This window comes from Perca fluviatilis, chromosome 20 (assembly GCF_010015445.1).
Source record: "Perca fluviatilis chromosome 20, GENO_Pfluv_1.0, whole genome shotgun sequence".
Taxonomy (NCBI): Eukaryota; Metazoa; Chordata; class Actinopteri; order Perciformes; family Percidae; genus Perca; species Perca fluviatilis.
This window is the reverse complement of record NC_053131.1, coordinates 30,777,366-30,796,557: the sequence shown is the minus strand read 5'-3', so window position 1 is coordinate 30,796,557 and position 19,192 is coordinate 30,777,366. Positions and strand designations below refer to the sequence as shown.

The 19,192-nt window shown below is 41.3% G+C and overlaps 2 protein-coding genes across 5 annotated transcripts; one reads left to right on the top strand and one right to left on the bottom strand.

The window, feature by feature from the left end:
• Nucleotides 1–518: 518 nt before the first annotated feature.
• LOC120548655 (G-protein coupled receptor 135) lies at nt 519–5,838 on the bottom strand. 4 transcript variants are annotated; one of them, XM_039785014.1, is made up of 3 exons: nt 5,820–5,838; nt 3,886–4,134; nt 519–2,276 (listed from the first exon to the last, which is right to left on the bottom strand). In XM_039785014.1, the coding sequence occupies exons 2-3, from the start codon at nt 4,044–4,046 to the stop codon at nt 923–925; spliced, it is 1,515 nt and encodes a 504-aa protein (XP_039640948.1). In that variant the 5' UTR covers nt 4,047–4,134; nt 5,820–5,838; the 3' UTR covers nt 519–922. The 4 variants fall into 4 exon arrangements, with proteins under 4 accessions (XP_039640948.1, XP_039640945.1, XP_039640946.1 ...); XM_039785011.1 differs by lacking the exon at nt 5,820–5,838 and adding an exon at nt 4,988–5,781; XM_039785012.1 differs by lacking the exon at nt 5,820–5,838 and adding an exon at nt 5,024–5,781.
• A 2,862-nt stretch (nt 5,839–8,700) lies between these two features.
• Nucleotides 8,701–18,754, top strand: LOC120548738 (jnk1/mapk8 associated membrane protein). The gene is made up of 7 exons (XM_039785175.1): nt 8,701–8,807; nt 10,584–10,663; nt 11,983–12,137; nt 14,434–14,640; nt 15,884–16,065; nt 16,899–16,975; nt 17,471–18,754. Exons 1-7 carry the CDS (start codon nt 8,804–8,806, stop codon nt 17,687–17,689), a joined length of 924 nt encoding a protein of 307 aa, XP_039641109.1. The 5' UTR covers nt 8,701–8,803; the 3' UTR covers nt 17,690–18,754.
• The last annotated feature ends 438 nt before the right edge of the window (nt 18,755–19,192 follow it).

Here is a 19,192-nt window from a genome sequence, read left to right as displayed (position 1 = left end):
TGAAAAGAACCAATGAAATGCCTCCAATGAAATGTGCGTACTCTACCCCGCCCGTGTACGAGCCTGAGCCTAACCCTAACCCAAATGACATGTACAGAACATATATGTTCTAAGCATGTTAAGGTTTAGGATTAAAGGATTAAGGAAATGCTCGATCCTTCATAGTTTTCCATATCCATATGCTGCATTTACATATGATATGACATCAAGCCCTTTTTTTTAAAGGAATACGCCACCGTTTGTTGAAATAGGGCTTATCGCGGTCTACCCTGGCTGTAGATAGGTGGGCCAATGCATTTTTTGTCTCAGCGCAAGTAATTAGGTTGTTTTTTTGTCTTTTGTTGGCTCACTTTTACTCACAAAATGCTAACCGGCAACATAGGATTCCATTCACTACGCTAAGCTAACTAGCGGCGGCACTGCCGGTGTTGCACCGGACTAAAACAATGCATGCACAAAAAATGCGTTGGCCCACCTATCTACAGCTAGGGGAGACTGTGATAAGCCCTATTTCAACAAATGGTGGCGTATCCCTTTAACACAAGCCCAAACTCGTCACAGTTTTCTACAGAAATGTTTTGCATTCCCTTCCATTAATCATTGAGGGGTTTCCAGGGGTCCGTCAGGTGGTCCTGTGGATCCTTGAGAGGACTTAATGGCGTCCTCCAAAATTAGGAAGGAATTTCTTTGACCCCATCTATCGTACAACAGCTGCTTAAATTAAGTTTTCACCGTCATAACTTGTTGTCCTCCCACATAGTTCTGTAAATGATCCTTTTGATTCCTGACAAAAGATTTGATTCCTAAACATTGTGATCTGAAAGACACATGAATACTATCAGGTATTTCGTCTCTAGATCCACAACAACATATTAGAGAAGATGAAAACAATCGTTAGATGGTTCAGCGCTCTTCCAGAACGTCACAGGCTGGTGTCCGCTGTCTTCATCTTTGGCCCAATGACAGAGTTAGGAAGTGTTACAGTGTCAGGCTGGGCGTCCCTGCAGAAGAACACGGCAGGGTTTTTACAGGCCCACATTGCCACCTCTCCTCCCCCTCCTCCTTTTCCAGGACTTGAATTTGACAGCCGGCTGTTATTATTCACCCCTACACGACTCACGTAGCGGTCCCTGATCCTCTCCGCTTGGTTAAGCCGAACCTCGCGGTTCTGGGTTTGGCTGGAGAGGTACGCGGCGATATTTCTGGTCCGATAGCCCTCCTCTCTGCTCCGCCCCAGTAACATGGATATATTGGGGTTCCGCAGGGCGTAGATCAGAGGGTTGATGGCTCCGTTTGCCCAGGCTAGCCAGATGGCCACTGTGTCCATTGCCGGGTTGAACGTGTAGTCCCCCAATGCTGTAACCAACCCCATTAAACAATAAGGCCCCCAACAAAAAATTATGAAAACAATCATAATCAGAACTGTGGTGGCTGTTCGCATTTCACTGTAGAATCGCAGTAAGTATGCGTACGTGGTCACCGGCCGGACTCGGATTTCAGAGAGACGAACTGTCTTACAGATGTTGTAATGACAAAAACACATGAGGGCGAAGGGCAGTAAGTAACATACGACAATGAGGCTGATGCTGTAAGCCGTCCCCATGCGTGAAGTCCTGGAGTGGAACACGTACATACAGTGGTAGAAACCTCGCTTATGGATTTCTGTAGGTGGTCGAACTAAGAGATACCAAGGCAGAGAGAAAATTACTGCAGTTAACCACACAGCGATCAACAACTGAGTTGCTTTCTGGCGCCCTATTTTGGCCTGCGGCTGTCTGACTATGGCGTAGTACCTGTCAAAGGAGATCAAAGTCATAGTCAGGGTGGAGATGATACCAAAGCAGGTGTTGAAAAAGCCGTTGGCCACGCAGAAACGATCCCCGAACATCCAGGTACCATCCTTGCTAAAGAGCATGACGAAGGAGAACGGCAGACACAACACAGCCGTGAGGAAGTCGGACAACGACAGCGACATGATGAAAGCATTGGTCACTGTCCGAAGCTGTCTATGTTTGATGATGACCACGACGACTGCCGAGTTACCGAGGCTGGAGAGGAGGAAGATGGCGAGGAGTACCAGGGCCTGAGTTGCCACGGTGATGCCCTGCAGGACAGACTTACTCTCGGCGGCGCTCAGCACCGACGGAGTCGGCGCCGGATGGATTGGACCGAGCTCGCTCCCTCTATGGTCTCTGAACGTCGACAGGTTTCCTGTGTTTCCCAATGTGGCCTCTATAGTGGTGGCGGTCACTAGGCTGGTCACTATGGAAACAACCCTAAAGAACCAAAAAAGAAGAAGAAAGAGGCAGAAATAATTGTACAACCATCACAGTCTGCATACAATATTTTCTCACAAAATGTTTAAAAAAAATAAACCTATTCAATGGGGCTGGTTTTTTATACTAGTGCGATAGATTGAAGTAGTTTCAATATCGGAACCAAAACAAAACTGCTTTCAATACTTTACTCGCTTTCAATATTACTTGCTTTCAATATGGCCTTAGGTACAGTAAATTAGCTAAATAAAAGAAGTGTAAAATTGGCATAATCTTTGACGTAAAAATATTTTGTAGGGTGTTGCAAGGGAAAGAGGGCGGGATCTCCAGCTTCTGACCAATCAGTGTCTTTGTAATCGCTGCGCACAACACAGCTGGCTAGTCAACCCTGTAAGTTAACCATCTTTCAGTCAACTCCCTTGGGGCTGACCTGTGTCTTTTGCGACACCCTGTGAACAAACCATTACTACATGTTAACCTGTCAAATATCCTTGAGCATGCGCATGCACACGTGTGTAAATATTCTTGCCTCACAGATTGTGAAAGTGAGCTGTGTTTGAATGCACAGACTTGCAAAAAAGGCATCAGTCTACTGCTACATTTGAGATAATGAAATCAATTCCCCTCGCTAATTGTCTTTTTTGACAGTTAAAAATGTGTCTGTGTCAGCTATATGTCACTGCAGCTCCAGGAAAGGGTGCATGGACGGCGCTGGTGCCAGATAGCAGGTGCTCCACTCGTGGATAACTTGCTTCCTCAAGTAATTCAACCAGTTGCTATATTGTGGAGCCACACACAGGTCCAAAATTAGCACCATCTACCAGCCAAATGCTTGTAAAATAAAACAACGGTAATGTATTGAGTGGCTGGTAAAATTTGAACATTTACTAGCCAGTTGGCTGGTGGACAAAAAAGTTAATTTTGAACCCTGCACACACTTGCACATTTGCACAATGCAACTTGAATGTTAAAGGCTCTGAACGCCCACACAGGTGTTTTATGTTCATCTGGCTGATTAGACCTCCTCAGGACAATCTTCCTGAGCCTCCTGTTAGCTCTGTTGACCCTGTTAAGGCGGGGCAAATGACAGCTTTACCAATTCTTATTGGTAAATGAAAGGGGGCGGTGACAAAAAGCTGCGGTCAAGTCGGACACTTTCCAGCTGTTTCCAGCAAGTGACTAAGCGAGCATCCAGAAAGCGTACCTCCTGTGGGGAGATTCTGATGCTAACAAGCCATCACCTTCCGTTAGCATTCCATTGACTGCCATTCATTTTGGCGTCACTTTGACAGCGAATAACTTTACATCTGAAGCATTTAAAGACTCAATTTGTCCATTGTTTATTTCTAAAGAAACACAACAATGTATAAAAAGCTCCATTACTTTGTATCTCACGTTATGGCCCCGTAGCAGCCGTTTTTGTAAATATAGCACTATTATTTTACTACTATTATTTTTGCAAAAATGGCCATAACGTGAGCTACAAGGTAATGGAGCCTTTTATACATTGTTGTGTTTCTTTAGAAATCAGCCAGAATATGTTACATCACCTGTGTGGGTGTTCAGATGCTAAGGAACGATTGAAAAGTGAACGGACGGAGTGGATTACCTTGGCACAACAGATGAGGTAGTACCCAGCTGGCTGGTGAAGCTCGGACCCGAGGTGTCAACTGTGTAGTTGCTGCCACTGCTGCCCCGCAGGGCGGTGCTGACATGCGAATCCATCGACGAAGCACAAAAACAGTCACCCCTCGTCTCACGCACATCCATTCAGGTTACAGTCAGTCCGTGTTGGTTTCATGGATTCAAACTGCTGGTAACTCCTCCTCATCCATTTGTAGGGTTCTATTTTCATTATCTCCAAATTCATCAACAGAAGGAAGGAAAAAAAAAAAGGGAAGTCAAATCCATGTTCAGCGTATTAGGCTGGTTTGAAATAACTGTCATATAGTGCCACATTTAGTAAGTTAACATGGGCAGTACAACAAAAGTGTTTAAGATCAGTAGTATATAATAATAATGCCTGATGCCACACTTGATCTATGAGCACATCATAAGAAGTAGACTACATGTGTACAGATTTAGTTACTTCTGAATAGATTTTTTTTAGGATTTACAACTCTGATAGGATTTAATTGTTTCTTATCTAAAGTTGTTGCTCTTTTTTGTCTCTTCCTTTTGCTAGATTCCTTTTAATTATCTTATATATTTTCAATGCCATTTACATATGCACTTGTCAATTTTGATGGCATATTATAACATTTATCAAATTAGTTATTTCAAGATGTTGCTATATAATGATAGATACACTACATTCACCACTGCATATTACTTGATACAGGTGTGATGGTAGAGTAATACTGTAGCTACAGTGATTATAACATGACACACCTATGGTGTCCTTGAGTGCCGAGAAAGGCGCCTTTAAATAAAATGTATTATTATTATTATTATTAATTATTATTATTACTATTAATGTAGCCTACTCTCTGATATATACAGATACAAAACAGCAATGTAAATGTTATAGCTTTTTGCTATCGACCACTTCACAGACGTAAACATCCTAAACCCAACTGACAGGAAGTTAACAAGGGGCCAGGCTGTTGCCTAGCAATGGAATTCCATTGAAAAGGTCTATAGGCGACTAAGCTAATTAGCAAATGCAGCTGTTTTAGGTTTAGCCAAATGTTACCACAACAAGAACTCACTTTGTTTCTTCACCAGACGGCAGTTCAATAACTTACCCGGGAGTTATTGGTTTACATTCCATAAAAGAAAAATTGGCCAGAGTCGTAGGCTATTAACATTTTTGTTAAAGCACGTTTGTTAAAAATGTGCGTAAGTTACATGCCCGTTATTTTGGCTGTGAAACGTGGTTTAGCCTATTTATTTCCTTCCTTCCTTGTGTTATCTCAGACTTTGGTCATTGTATCTGTCCACGGTAACCTCCACACAGACAAGCTATGTCTCTCCATCAGTCATGTAGCTCCACTCGCTGGTTTTATTCATGTTTCGGCATACCGTATACAGCGTTTCCTCTGGATGTTTTTGAGTGCACGTACGCGGCAGACTGCAATAAAAAAAAGCCCATGTAGCCTATACTTTATAACTCCATGTCGTTAATGCCAGTAAGTTACTGTACGTGTGTTGTAGGCTACCGATTTTTTTGGCCTTTGAAATCCTTCGTAAGGAGAAGGGAGAAGAAAATCAGTCCATTTCTTTTCCCATATAGCTGCTTCAACGCCGCTGGGAGACAAAAGAAAACATCGTCGGAGAGTCGTGTGCGGTGTTAGCTGTCACCCTGTTGATTTCTGTAAGGAAAAAATAAACACGTAGCTAAGCCTCGATTCTACTGCTCTAGCTATATCTCCATGAATAACAGCTCTGAAAGCAGACGAGACCAGCTTCGGAAATCCAAGGTGTGAACCATAGACTTAATATTAACAGTCTATGGTGTGAACGCGATTCATCTCTCTCTCTCTCTCTCTCTCTCTCTCTCTCTCTCTCTCTCTCTCTCTCTCTCTCTCGGGGTCTCTTTACCTGGCTGCCTACAATCCCAGTTGCTCTGGAGTCTCTACCTCTCTCAAACCACGCCTTTTATATGACCGTGCTTACAGCTTCATGTGACGTTTAATGCAGTTGCCATGGTAACTGGCGATAGATTGATAAGTAATAAGCAGGGCCTGAAATGGACCTCACTTTCCTCAATGGAAATGGTCCTCACCACAATTGTTCTGCTTTTTGTCCACATGAGTACCCTTTCTTCTTATTGTTCTTATCAGTAGGCCTATTATTATTAGCCAAAATAGGCTATGATTTATTGGGAAAAACAAAGCAATTCTATGTAACATCAGACACTTTTAGAACCCCCTATATAGCCCGAATGAAATTATCCTTTTTCAGATACTGCGACGATTCCACTGTAGTGTCGTATTGCCAGACCTTTAATTCCACAGCGCTGTGGAGATATGTAGGCCTAGGATGTCTGGGCTGTTTGCATTTCTTTAAACCAATCACAATCATCTTTGGGCGGCGCTAAGCTCCGGATGCAGTGACGGGGGCTCTGTAAAATAGTCTCGGGAAGGAACTTGTTTTGGTGGAAGATTTGCACCCCGCAAAAGAAAACGCCACGCACAATATTGAATTGAGTTCACTGTTCACACAATTAAAGCTTAGATCGGGCCCAAAAAACCAACCAGACCCTACCCGAGCCCGTGCACGGCTCGGCCCAACACATAAACTGTAATTAAGAGCCTGAGCCCGATTTTAAACCCGACAATTTTTTAATACGTGGGCCGTTATAACTGACGTTCTCAACTAAAATTCCTTTTACCTGTGTAACAGATCAAGGCAGTAACATAATCAAAGCCCTGGAACCATATAGGAGACTTTCTTGTCTCGATCACCTAATTAATACGGTCCTTCGTCACGGTCTGCATGCCGACGCACTGGCCAACAACGCGCCGGATATAGGAGAGACCACATCTGCTGTTAAAGGACTCGTGAGGTATCGGAAACAATCTGGCTTGGTTGCGCAATTATCGAAGACAGTGCTACAGATGGTTGGAGACACGATTTAGCACAGTTTACCTCACACTCAAGACCCAGAGCTAGGGGACATGCTGGGACATAGCTTTCTCCCCACCCGATTAGGCCAGTAAAGTAATGGTTAAAAAAAATGGCTTGATGAAGGGCCCTGCCCGCGGGTCGGGTCGGGCCGATTTCGGGCTTGGGCAGAGAATCTAAACTCGACACACAATACAGTAACGCAAGCTATTTAAATTAGCTGGATACATGGTTAAACGTTATTTGCTCTTACCAGTGTATCTCCATGTGTACTTCGTCCACAGCAATCCCACCAATCGGTCCCAAAACGTCACAGTTAGAGAGGAAATGACCTAAACATATTTTTTTGTAAATCTTTACAATCATTCATCGAAAGAACCAAGCAGGCCTGCCTTGTTGCACGATCCAAATTTCCAGAATGTTGTGATGAGATCAAACGAAGTGGGTAAACTTTCGTAACAACAGGTGATTCCTATAGGACACAGGTCAGGGGAGGAGACGATCTGATGAGATATACTCCAACACCAAACCTGTCCTGTGTTTGAGTATGAATTTATGTGTCGCTATAGAGATTTAGGGAGTCTGGCTGCTTCATGATAAGGGAATGTGTTGTGTTCCCGGGACTGTCCATTTTGAAGGTGGGCGGAAAACAGGGTAAAGGGGCCTCACATCTTATTCTCAGAAAGAGAGATAGACTGAACTTGCAAAATGACAAGATTTGGGTGAGCGTCTGTGTTTGTGGTGCCTATGTTATGGTGCCATCAATATCTTTGCATAACTCAAACTTGACAGCTTCAGCAGGAGATATATATGTCTCTTTGGGATGGCTCTACACAACAACACATTGTGGTTTGATACCGTTTAATCCTAATTCTCCTCGATTAAGATTTCATCTGTGTAAATCATCGAAGTCTCCCGAACCTTCGTCACGTATCCAGAGTTTTTCTATAACAATGACTTAAAGAGTAACTTCAGTATTTACCTGCACCCTATTTTACACACACACACCATTAAAGTAGCCTACATTAAGGTTTTGTGTCAGCAAAAGATGTAGGCTTTTTGGATAATGCATCATTTACATAACTTTAAATTTACATTTACCGTATTGCACAATACATCAATAAATGCAGTACTTCTAAACAAAAGTATAGATTTAATAATAACACACAGGCATGTGGAACTTTTATTGCACAAATGAGACTAAAACTATTCAAATCAGAGAGGCGTTGTGTTTTCGGCCGATCTAGAAGGGCTGCTATACGTTTTGCAAACCACCAGATGTCACTGTGTTTGAAGCCCCACAGCTTTAAATATTTTTCAGCACAAAGGGATAAAGCCCTCAAAAGCTTAATCTGCCCATTACTTGAAAAGTCAAGAATTGAGTTGAGGAAAGGAGACCAGTTTAATATACACATGATTATTTAGGTAGTAGAAGGCTAGAAGGGAAGAATGGTTGTTTATTTATTATTAATTAATAATAGCTGGAAAAATGGTTATTATTTCCAGCAGCTGGCGGCCTTGCAATAAGAAGGATGCAGGCTACTTGATGTCAATCTGTATTTTTCAAATAAGATTACAATTTAACACGGCTACTATACCTATAATAAACTATTTGAAACCCCTTGCATGCATGTTCCTTTTGCAAAAATGTCATTCAACATGTGTTTTTGTGCGCACTTTTGGACCAAAATTGCCTCAATAATCTAAAATCTATTTTGTTGTTGAGTCCAACAGCACTTAAATTCTCAATTCCTTTTTAATTTGTATGTTTTTTGTTTCTATTTTTTCAGTGTTGTAAAGTTATTGTTGTTTCAATAAAGCGTAAAAAAACAACTTAATTTCCGGGTTGTGCTAGCTCATTTTCGTCCACATCCGGTTTGCTTAACAGCTGACTGACAAGTGAAAATACTGTAGGACTGAGGCGAGAAACCTTGTTTTAAAACATTATTGGGCACAGAATGGGTAAGTTAAAGTTGCGTTCAATTGTCACTTTTCATAGCTTGTTGAAATAGTTTGACGGTAGCGTCGCACATCCTAGTTAGCCATAGTTTGGCTCTAATAACGTTAGCTGTGAACTAGCTAGCTAGCTAACGTTTAGCTAGCTAGATAATAACATCCTACTGCACTGGTTATAACGTTACTATCACACATTATTGAGTAGGAGTTAACGTTTTCTCTTTAGAAAAAAGACGAGTGTATTCATGACAATTTAAACACCGACCAGTGAGAGTAGCTAGCTAATGTTTTGTGTCGCTAGCGGCAATTTGGTACAATTATCTCCGAAACTGGCTTGTGTTTGTGTTGGTCACAAGCTAATGTAAATGTTATGGTTCGCTCCAGAAAGCTCTGAACGTTAATTTGATATAGCTAACCGCCAGCTGTATCCCTTTTGAATTGTTTCATTAAAGGTCCACATGACATGGTGCTCTTTGGATGCTTTTATATAGACCTTAGTGGTCCCCTAATACTGTATCTGAAGTCTCTTTTATATAGACCTTAGTGGTCCCCTAATACTGTATCTGAAGTCTCTTTTATATAGACCTTAGTGGTCCCCTAATACTGTATCTGAAGTCTCTTTTATATAGACCTTAGTGGTCCCCTAATACTGTATCTGAAGTCTCTTTTATATAGACCTTAGTGGTCCCCTAATACTGTATCTGAAGTCTCTTTTATATAGACCTTAGTGGTCCCCTAATACTGTATCTGAAGTCTCTTTTATATAGACCTTAGTGGTCCCCTAATACTGTATCTGAAGTCTCTTTATATATATAGACCTTAGTGGTCCACTAATACTGTATCTGAAGTCTCTTTTATATAGACCTTAGTGGTCCCCTAATACTGTATCTGAAGTCTCTTTTTTTTTTTTTTTTTTTTTTTTTTAATTATTTTTTTTTTTTTTTTTTTTTTTTTTTTTTTTTTTTTTTTTATTTTTTTTTTTTTTTTTTTTTTATTTTAAATTTTTTTTTTTTATTTTTTTTTTTTTATTTTTTTTTTTTTTTTTTTTAAGAATCAAGAATAGGTGGAAAATAGTATCAAAAACTTCAAAAACAGTGACCTAACTTCGAAAAAAGCGAGAAACACACAAATCAACACAAATGTCACATTTTTGGCAGGAAAAAACAAGTCTACATAAAGAGACAACAGATTAAACATTTTGTTAAATATCACACATACCCCCATTTTAGAAACACTGCTGTAGACTATTTCCCATCTCTGTAACTGATTTAGAGACAGTGTGTATGTGGATTCTGACGGGTCAATATTAAATGCTTTTAGATGCAGAATGCATGGAAAAGGTGAAGGACAAGAGCTTCAAAAATGTCACGCACCATGTTATAGCTACATATTAAAGTTAGTTACGAGAGAATACCGTTGACCGGAACAGCTACATTCCACGTTAACGTTCAGTGCGTTACTGTTACAGCTCATCTCCGCTTCCTCGTGGAAAATCCTAACCACGAATGGACAGCTGAAGCCTTGAACTCGCTTACTTGTGGTTTGATTAACTCGGGACACTTTAAAATCAGCTCTAGGCATCGTTACTTTTTTTCGTCATCTCTGGCACACTCTCTGGAACGACTTAGCTAGGAAAAACAATCCGACTTACACAGAAACTAAGAGTTTTAAATATTAATGTTTGAAACCATAATCTAAAACTAAACATTTGCCTATAGCAAAGTGATTGTGCTGCCAAACGGCTGTGTGACTGGTGTGTACGGTGTTTGTATGTCTTTGCAGCTGTGGCCATGAGTTTAACGTGCCCAGGCACATACTGTGGCAGGATGATGGTCAATGGATCAGTGGAGGGAGAGTGTGGCGTAAGTACTGAAGATCAAATTTGTGTCTGACTGCTGATGGGTAACATTTATGTGTGGGACTGTGGGACATTGCCTGTCATCCATCTAAGGCTACATTTACACTGCTGTGTTTTGGTTTTTAAGCAGAGTTTTGAGGTCAAAGTGATCTCCGTGCACACGAGTGTTTCTGGCTCCAGTAGAAGAACTAATCTCCGTTTAAACCAAGACGCCCAAACCGCATAACTCATCAACATTCTCGCTTACTGGGCATGTGCGTGCCGGGGTAAACAGGAGGCAGCGTGTATACTCTGCCCGTTGCTGGTAGTTGCCATGGTAACATTAGGCCGGCTACACACTGCCTGCGTGTCGTGAGCGGGGCGTTTCTGTTGCGTGTCAGCTGTGTGGTTGCTGCGTGGATTTTTCTATGTCTTTACACACCAGAAGCGTGTCTGACGCGGCGCTGCTGCTGCTAGCCTTGTCTGGACACATGTATGTTTCCTATTGATAAAATGAAATACCATGTTAAACATAAATATATACTGATTTGATTACAGCAAAGACGTCGGCAGTATTGACGGCAAAACAGGCTACACAATATTTCGTTTAGTATTGACAGGTGCAATATTTGAAAATCTATTTATTTATTTTTTTAATTATATTTATATCTGCATTTATGTCAAAACCTAGATACTTTCAAACATCAACATGTCATTTATTAATATGTAGTCGTGTCAAAATGACATATAAACATCTTTTCCTATTCTATTTTGCCTGGAAACGCTTCCAACACGCTCACGTGTCGCTGAAAAATAGGCTTCTGTTCTATTTCTAGCATGCACGCATTTTTGAGACGTGCGTGTCACGCAGGCAGTGTGTAAGCTCTAACGGGTTAACACGGGAGCCAAACTAAAAACCGACGCGCCACGCAGCTGACACGCTTACGCCACACAGGCAGTGTGTAACCGGCCTAAGTAGCTTAGTCTCAGAGAACGAGATGTCATAAGACCGAATCAGGCGGCGAAACATTGTCGCTGTTAAAGGTTTAAACCGTCTCTGGCGTTGCCAAAGGTCTCCGTTTGCGGCCGCTGAGACTGCAACACAACCCCCGCAGATTCCAAACCAAAACGGGTCAGAAGTGTTTCCATTGTCTCCGGTTTAGGGGCTCTGAAACGCCAGAGCAGTGTGAATGGGAGTTGTAAACGTAGCAAAAGATATTAGTTTTTAAACCAAAATGTAGCCTCAGAGAGCCGGGATTGTTGTAACTAGCATTCCACTTGCCCTAACGGCGAGCATTAATGTCGAGCCCTGCTAATCACTGCCATCTCGGTCCATCCTGCCAGGTTTGTCCTCGAGGAGAGCGGGCCAACCACCAGAATGTGTGCCAACGCTGCACTGAATCCCCCGAGCTCTACGACTGGCTCTATCTGGGCTTCATGGCCATGTTGCCCTTAGTGCTGCACTGGTTCTTCATCGAGTGGTACTCTGGAAAGAAGAGGTGAGGAGGATTACTCGCACTCACAGAGCACCGAATAATATCCGTGGAGTAGGACATTTCCAATGCTTTGTTCCTTCAGAAGTAGAGCCCGACCGATATATCGGTGGGCCGATTTAAGGCAGTTTCCAAACTATTGGTATCGGCATTTATAATAAATATAAATTAATATTTATAAGGTAAAATAAAAACGGACGAAACCCCCTTCAACCATGTTCTGAGTGTTGGCGTTGCATAGTCTGTCCACCAGAGGGCGCTCATATCGTCCCTGTTGGCAACACTCATGTTTAACCCTTTAAGTTTCATATCTTAACCTTTGTGTTGACTTAGGGTCAAATTGACCCGTTTAAATTTTTTGTTTTATATCAGAAAATATGGGACGTAGAAATAAGCGCTGAAAATGTAAAGAAGAAAAATTCTACAATTTAAAACGTTGGAAAAAGCAAAAACAAACGTGAAAACGAGAAAGTGTTTTGTTTTTTTCCAAGGTTGACGGGAAGACCACACAAGGGTTAAGTTTGTATTTTTATACATTTTATTTATCAGAACTTTAATATACAGTATTTTGATGTTCCTCTGTTCTGTTGTGACAATAAAACAAACAAATTTATTTTTAAACTGCATTATCCTATTATTTTAGTGAGGACTCAAATAACTACAAATAACTAATGTTAGGGAAATCTGTTTGTTTTGTTACGCGTTTCTGGATTTAAAAATAATGTATATAAAAAATATCTGATTATGCAGACAATCAGATATCACTGTATGTTTGGCCAAACACCTCATCAATATTGTGACGATAATATAGGGTTGACTATTGGTGCTTTTAACAAAAATATTTACACAATGAGATTTCAGATAAATAATCATCAATAGTGTGGATACAATGGAGGCAAATAATAGAACAGCTAGAACAGTCTGGTAAGTTCAGAAAATGAAATTACTTTACTGTAATGCAGCCTTTAAAACCAGAAAAAGACAAAACTATCGTCAAAATATTGATATAATATCGATATATTGCCCAGCCCTAGATCAAAACCAACATTTTTCATTAAGAAATATTACAGTAAATCAGTAAACCAGGCTTATTTTCAGGAAACCATGTTTCATTAACCAGGTTCAGGCTTTTAATTAAATTAAAGAGAATAATTAGATTTGACCGGTAGCTGTTGCCTCACAGCAAATGCTGCATTTTCACAAATTTTTTACAAACAAACAAACATATTAAACATATATGAAATAGGGATTGACCGATGCTGGTTTTTCATGGCCGATACTGATTATTAGTAGTTAATGAAACCGATATTTGATACCGAGACCATTTACAGTGAAAATGAAAATCTTTAAGTCAAAATTTAAATAAGTTTAAATGCTTTAAACAATTATTTAATAAATTAGAAACTTTGAACATAATACACAGTAAAAGACAGTCAGACAGTGTTGGGGGCGGGACATTAACTCCGGCCGTTTTCACACCTACCTCATTTGGTCTGGACTTTCTGACTTTTCAGTTTGGTCTGAACCAGAATTGCAGGTGAGAAAGGTGCCTCGGACCATGGTCCGGATCAAAAGACCAAATTTTGGTCCGATCAAAAGAGGTGGCCCTAATATGATTATAAACAATAAATACAGAAAAACAGACATTGCATAAGAAGTTGCTTAAAGTGCTCATATTATGCTTGTTGGCTTTGTTTACAAAGTGAAAAAGCCCAAAGGGACTTAGCATCTCCAACAGAAAACACTGTTCACCAACTGCTCCAAACAGCTCTATTGTAGTCCAGCCTTTACTTCAGAGACAAACATGGTCACTTTGTAACACACGTTATAATGCTCGCCTAGCTGCTAGCATGGCACGCCCTCATGCTCTGCTTCTGACTGGCTAGTAGTCCTTAATGTCAGGGCACGCCCTCATACTCTGCTTCTGACTGGCTAGTAGTCCTTACCTAGGTACTGTCAGGGCACGCCCTCATACTCTGCTTCTGACTGGCTAGTAGTCCTTTACCTAGGTACTGCACATGTGCGACTGCAAACAAAGATGGAACAGAAGTGCGATGCCTCACTCTGTAGCTATAACAGAGAGCTCAACACACAGGGGGAAAAGAGGAGTTGCAGCAATGTGCAGTAGGACAAAAATATGGTGTGTTTTTTTAAAATGAAACCATGTAAACCTATTCTGATATAACCTTTAAATACAATTATGAACTTGAAAATGAGCATAATATGAGCACTTTAAACCCACCATTACTGGCGTTTCTGTGGTCTGATCTTGTGTGTGTGTGTGTGTGTGTTGTGTGTCCAGTTCCAGCGCTCTGCTGCAGCACATCACAGCCATGTCGGAGTGCAGCGTGTCGGCCGTGGTCACCTTGCTGGTCACGGAGCCGGTGGGGGAGCTCAGCATCCATTCCTGCCGAGTCCAGATGCTGTCAGACTGGTACACCATGCTCTACAACCCCAGCCCGGACTACGTCAACACGCTACACTGCACGCAGGAGGCCGTCTACCCGCTGTAAGTACCGACAACAGACCCACGTTTTGAATTGATTCGACAATTAAAAGACAAACAATGAAAACCGAAATGTATTTCTGGCAGTGTGGAGAAGTCTTTCAAACAGCATTTAGATTTTTGGAAAATAAAATAGCTCTGTATGTATTTAACTCTCTTTCAGAAAGTTAAGAAAGATCTTGCAAAAACGAAAAGGGAAAAATAAAACTAAAGAAAAATCTGAATAATAATTAAAAAACAAACAACTGGATACCTTTTTTTCGGTCTGGAGTTAGGGGTGCATGGTGTGCTTGGGCTGAAGACCTACGCTGCCAAAAAAGCCTAAGTGCTAATAAAATAAAGACATGTTATTAATACATACAAGTACCATATTCCAATAAAAGGTCAAAGGAAGGAAAATTACCAACTATTGTATGCCGACACATCATTTGAACAGTTTCAGACTACAGTGGACTTACTTTAAACTCTTTGTACTAATTTTGTGGCCTGTGCTACAAAACCTCTCATGTGCAAGTAAATCAATACACTTGAGTATCATGATATTGTATTTTGCAATACTGTATCAATTTTATATATATATTTATATATATTTCTTTTATTTATTTATTTTTTTAATTATAAAATATTCATGTAAGACAGTGGTTCACATTTATGTTGCGTTTGAACACCCTACCATTAGATGGCTATGCTGAGACGCACCACTAGTGTCCTTGCCTAACAGTCCCTAACAGTACCTAACAGTCCCTAACAGTAGCTGACTTTTAGCTAGAAGCTAACAACGTAGCTATGGCTGAACTTTGGCCTACTTTAGCATATCAACATTAGCTCACTAAGAACCTGGGAACCACAATCCCAAACTGGCAGTTTGATTTTCTGTGTACTGAATTGTTTACCTAAAGTAAACTTCTTTGACTGTTATGCACATCATGTCTTTTTTTAAATATTAGTTTTTCTAAAATTATACTTAAAAAAAAAATCCCAATATATCACCTTACGCACAGTATAGCAATATATTGAATCGTGACCCATGTATAGTGATACGTATCGCCAGATTCTTGCCAATACCCAGCCCTATATGAGGTAGATGAGCAGAACAGTGTTGATTGACTTTGTTCAGTGTTAGGGTGGATGTCTTTTTCCACCTCATGTTCATGTTTTCTGATATTTGTCGCTCAAGTGTCCTCTGGTTTTTTGTTTATCTCTCATTGGGACTCATTTGACTGCCTCTCGTTTCTCTCATCCTCAGCTACACCATCGTGTTAATCTACTACGCCTTCTGCCTGGTGCTGATGATGCTGCTGCGTCCTCTGCTGGTGAAGAAGATAGCGTGCGGCCTGGGCAAGTCGGATCGCTTCAAGAGCATCTACGCTGCCCTGTACTTCTTCCCCATCCTCACGGTGCTGCAGGCGGTGGGCGGAGGACTGCTCTGTGAGTGTAGAGGCGCAGCAGCAAGAGAAGCTGGAGGCTTAACCCTGCTCACCGTTATTCAACACCACTACTCGCTGACTTTTGGCTATGGAACTTTTTTCACGGCAGACATGTTGACATGTCATAGTAGGAAAAGCACAGGTGTATTCAAACCCATTACTGATGGCTGCATTCCACTTAGGAGAGGTCCTGGTATTAAACCATTAATGATGGCTGCATTCCACTTAGGAGAGGTCCTGGTATTAAACCATTACTGATGGCTGCATTCCACTTAGGAGAGGCCCTGGTATTAAACCATTACTGATGGCTGCATTCCACTTAGGAGAGGTCCTGGTATTAAACCATTACTGATGGCTGCATTCCACTTAGGAGAGGTCCTGGTATTAAACCATTAATGATGGCTGCATTCCACTTAGGAGAGGTCCTGGTATTGTGCATGCTGACTCACTGAAATATCTTACTGGGACACGTGATGGAACTGAGCCATCGTTAAGGTTATCAATTTCAGCTGTGCTTCTCCTACTATGACAAGTCAACATGTCTGCTGTGAAAAAGGTCCATATGGGATGGATGGATGGATGTTTTATTCATCCCAATTCTGGCTGTGATTTAGAGATAACGTCGGCAGGGATCAGTCTATGACCCGGCCGTGATTTAGAGATAATGTTAAGTGGGATCAGTCTATGACCAGTTTGACGCTTTCCATGGGAGCTTCTATTTTCAGTTCTTGCTTTCGTTGACATTTTTGGACATTGTTTTTATGCTTTTGAAATGCTTTTTTTAAACACCTTTTAACACTTGTGCAGCTGTGAGTGACCGTTTGTGTGTTTCAGACTATGCGTTTCCCTACATCATACTGGTCCTGTCTCTGGTCACACTGGCTGTTTACATGTCTGCCTCGGAGATACAGGTAACAGCACTCGCTGCACTCTCGGCCTTTCTAATATGTAGCATGTGGTGCCATGTGTCTTAATATTACTGCAGGAAAGATTGCTCACTAATATTAAAAACAGTCCAGTGTTTACAAGCACATTTAGTGTTTACTGGAAACTGATCACCTAGTATGATTCATTCTGACTTGTGTTTGTGTGTTTTGTGTGTCTGTGTCTACGTGTATGTGTGCGCGTGTGTGTCTGTGGGTCCGTTTGTGTGTGTGTGTCCGTTTGTGTCTCTGCATCCACATGTCTCCCCGTCTGTGTCTGTGTGCACGTGTGTCTGCGTCCACCTGTGTGTCTGCGGTGCGTTTGTGTGTGTGCCTGTGTGTTTCTGTGTGTGTGTCTCTATGTGTCTCCCCGTTTTTGTGTGTGTGTGTGTGTGTGTGTGTGTGTGTGTGTGTGTGTGTGTGTGTGTGTGTGTGTGTGTGTGTGTGTGTGTGTGTGTGTGTGTGTGTGTGTCTCCTCCACAGTCCTTTAAGAACCTTGTCACTAAGAAGAAGCGTCTGGTGGTCCTGTTCAGCCATTGGCTGCTCCACGCGTACGGCATCATCTCTATCTCCCGATTGGACAAGCTGGAGCAGGACCTGCCGCTGTTGGCCCTCGTGCCCGGTCCCGCCCTCTTCTACATCGCCACCGCCCGGTTCACTGAGCCCAGTCGCATCCTGTCGGAGGGCGGCAACGGACACTGACATTGTTGACCGACCAATCAAACATCGCTAAAGTTTTTACAAACGTCTCCGGTGCCAACCTTCAGCTCCTCCCACCGAGAGGTGGGGCTTCAGTGTCGGGGTTAATGCCATCAAACGTGCTCAATGGTCATAAAGGGATGACATCACGAAGTGCAATATTTAACATTGGGGAAACAACTTCATCATCTGCTCCAAATGGTGTGCAAGTATATAAGTGGGGCTGCGACTCACGATTATTTTCATCGGCGATTAATCTGTCGATTATTTTTTTCGATTCATCTATTAGTTGTTGCTCTGTAAAATGTCAGAAAATGGTTTAAAACATGTGGACCAGTGTTTCCCAGAAGCCCAAGGTAAAACGTCCTCAAATGTCTCGTTTTGTCCACAACTCAAAAGACATTCAGTTTACTGTCTAGAAACTAAAACTAGAACATGTTCACATTTAACAAGCTGGAATCAGTTTGACTTTTATTTCTTCGTAAAAAAAAATGACGCTTAATCGATTATCAAAATAGCTGGCGATTAATAGTTGACAACGAAGTATATTAATAGTTATATTAAAAGTTGGACAATAGGTGATAAACTACTCCAGGTTTGGTCCAGTCAGGATTTCTGAACAGGACTGATGGTCTGGGATCTGTTCCCAGATCAGTCGAGTCCGCTGAAGGCCGACTTCATGAAGTCATTTAACACTACATCTTCCTGTTGGAGTAGGACTCCGTGCTAACGTTCAGAGTGCTCGTACAACTCTTCACATTTCATTTCATTCATGGTTTCAACTCCTGATTCTAGTAGACCAATCAGGGTTCAACAATAAGGCCCGGGGCAAGTTAAACGCCACTTTGGGCCAGTAAAGTAACAACCCACTCATCGTATCATAAATCATTTGATTTGAATCTGCCATTGGCCAATCAGGAATTGAGTTGGCACTTGATGCTTTTTACATTTTTTTTTTTTTAAATTTTTTCAACGTTTGTTACACTTTTGATGTAACGCTTTTGACATTTATTTTTGACCATTTTTTTTATTTATTTTTTTTGTCCACATTTTTTATAAAGATTTAGTTTTTTTGGGGGGTGGGGGCTTTTTCCCATTTATTTCCAAGTGACAGTGGATAGACAGGAAAGGTGGGAGAGAGATGACCTGGACTCAGCCAACACGGGGCACACGCTCTTACTGGGTGAGCTAGAGGAGACTTTTTTCCCTGATATTTTTTGATTTTGTTTTTCCCAAGACTTTTTTTTTTTTTTTTCAACTTTTTTTCGACTGTTTTCCTCGGTTTTAGTTTTTTTTTTTACTTGCCCGACCGGACAATTGAAAAAACCCTTAGCGTTGAACCCTGCAAATCAATGATCATATAGTCCCTAAAAATAATGCCCAATGGCGATGGCAAGTTAGCACACAGTGATGTCTTTAAATGACTCCTTCAGATTGAGATTACAGCGATGCTAAACTTTTCAGCGTTTTCGTTGCTTTTCTGGGACATTCTTGACTTTTTTATTT

What these genes read in the sequence shown, in the direction of transcription:
- LOC120548655 (XM_039785014.1), bottom strand. Translation starts at nt 4,046, where the DNA reads ATGGATGTGCGTGAGACGAGGGGTGACTGTTTTTGTGCTTCGTCGATG. An exon ending in ACCTCATCTGTTGTGCCAAG is followed by an intron (nt 2,277 to 3,885) that starts GTAATCCACTCC and finishes TTGGTTCTTTAG; the next exon opens with GGTTGTTTCCATAGTGACCA.
- LOC120548738 (XM_039785175.1), top strand. An exon ending in CAGGAGGCCGTCTACCCGCT is followed by an intron (nt 14,641 to 15,883) that starts GTAAGTACCGAC and finishes TCTCATCCTCAG; the next exon opens with CTACACCATCGTGTTAATCT. An exon ending in GGTGGGCGGAGGACTGCTCT is followed by an intron (nt 16,066 to 16,898) that starts GTGAGTGTAGAG and finishes TGTGTGTTTCAG; the next exon opens with ACTATGCGTTTCCCTACATC.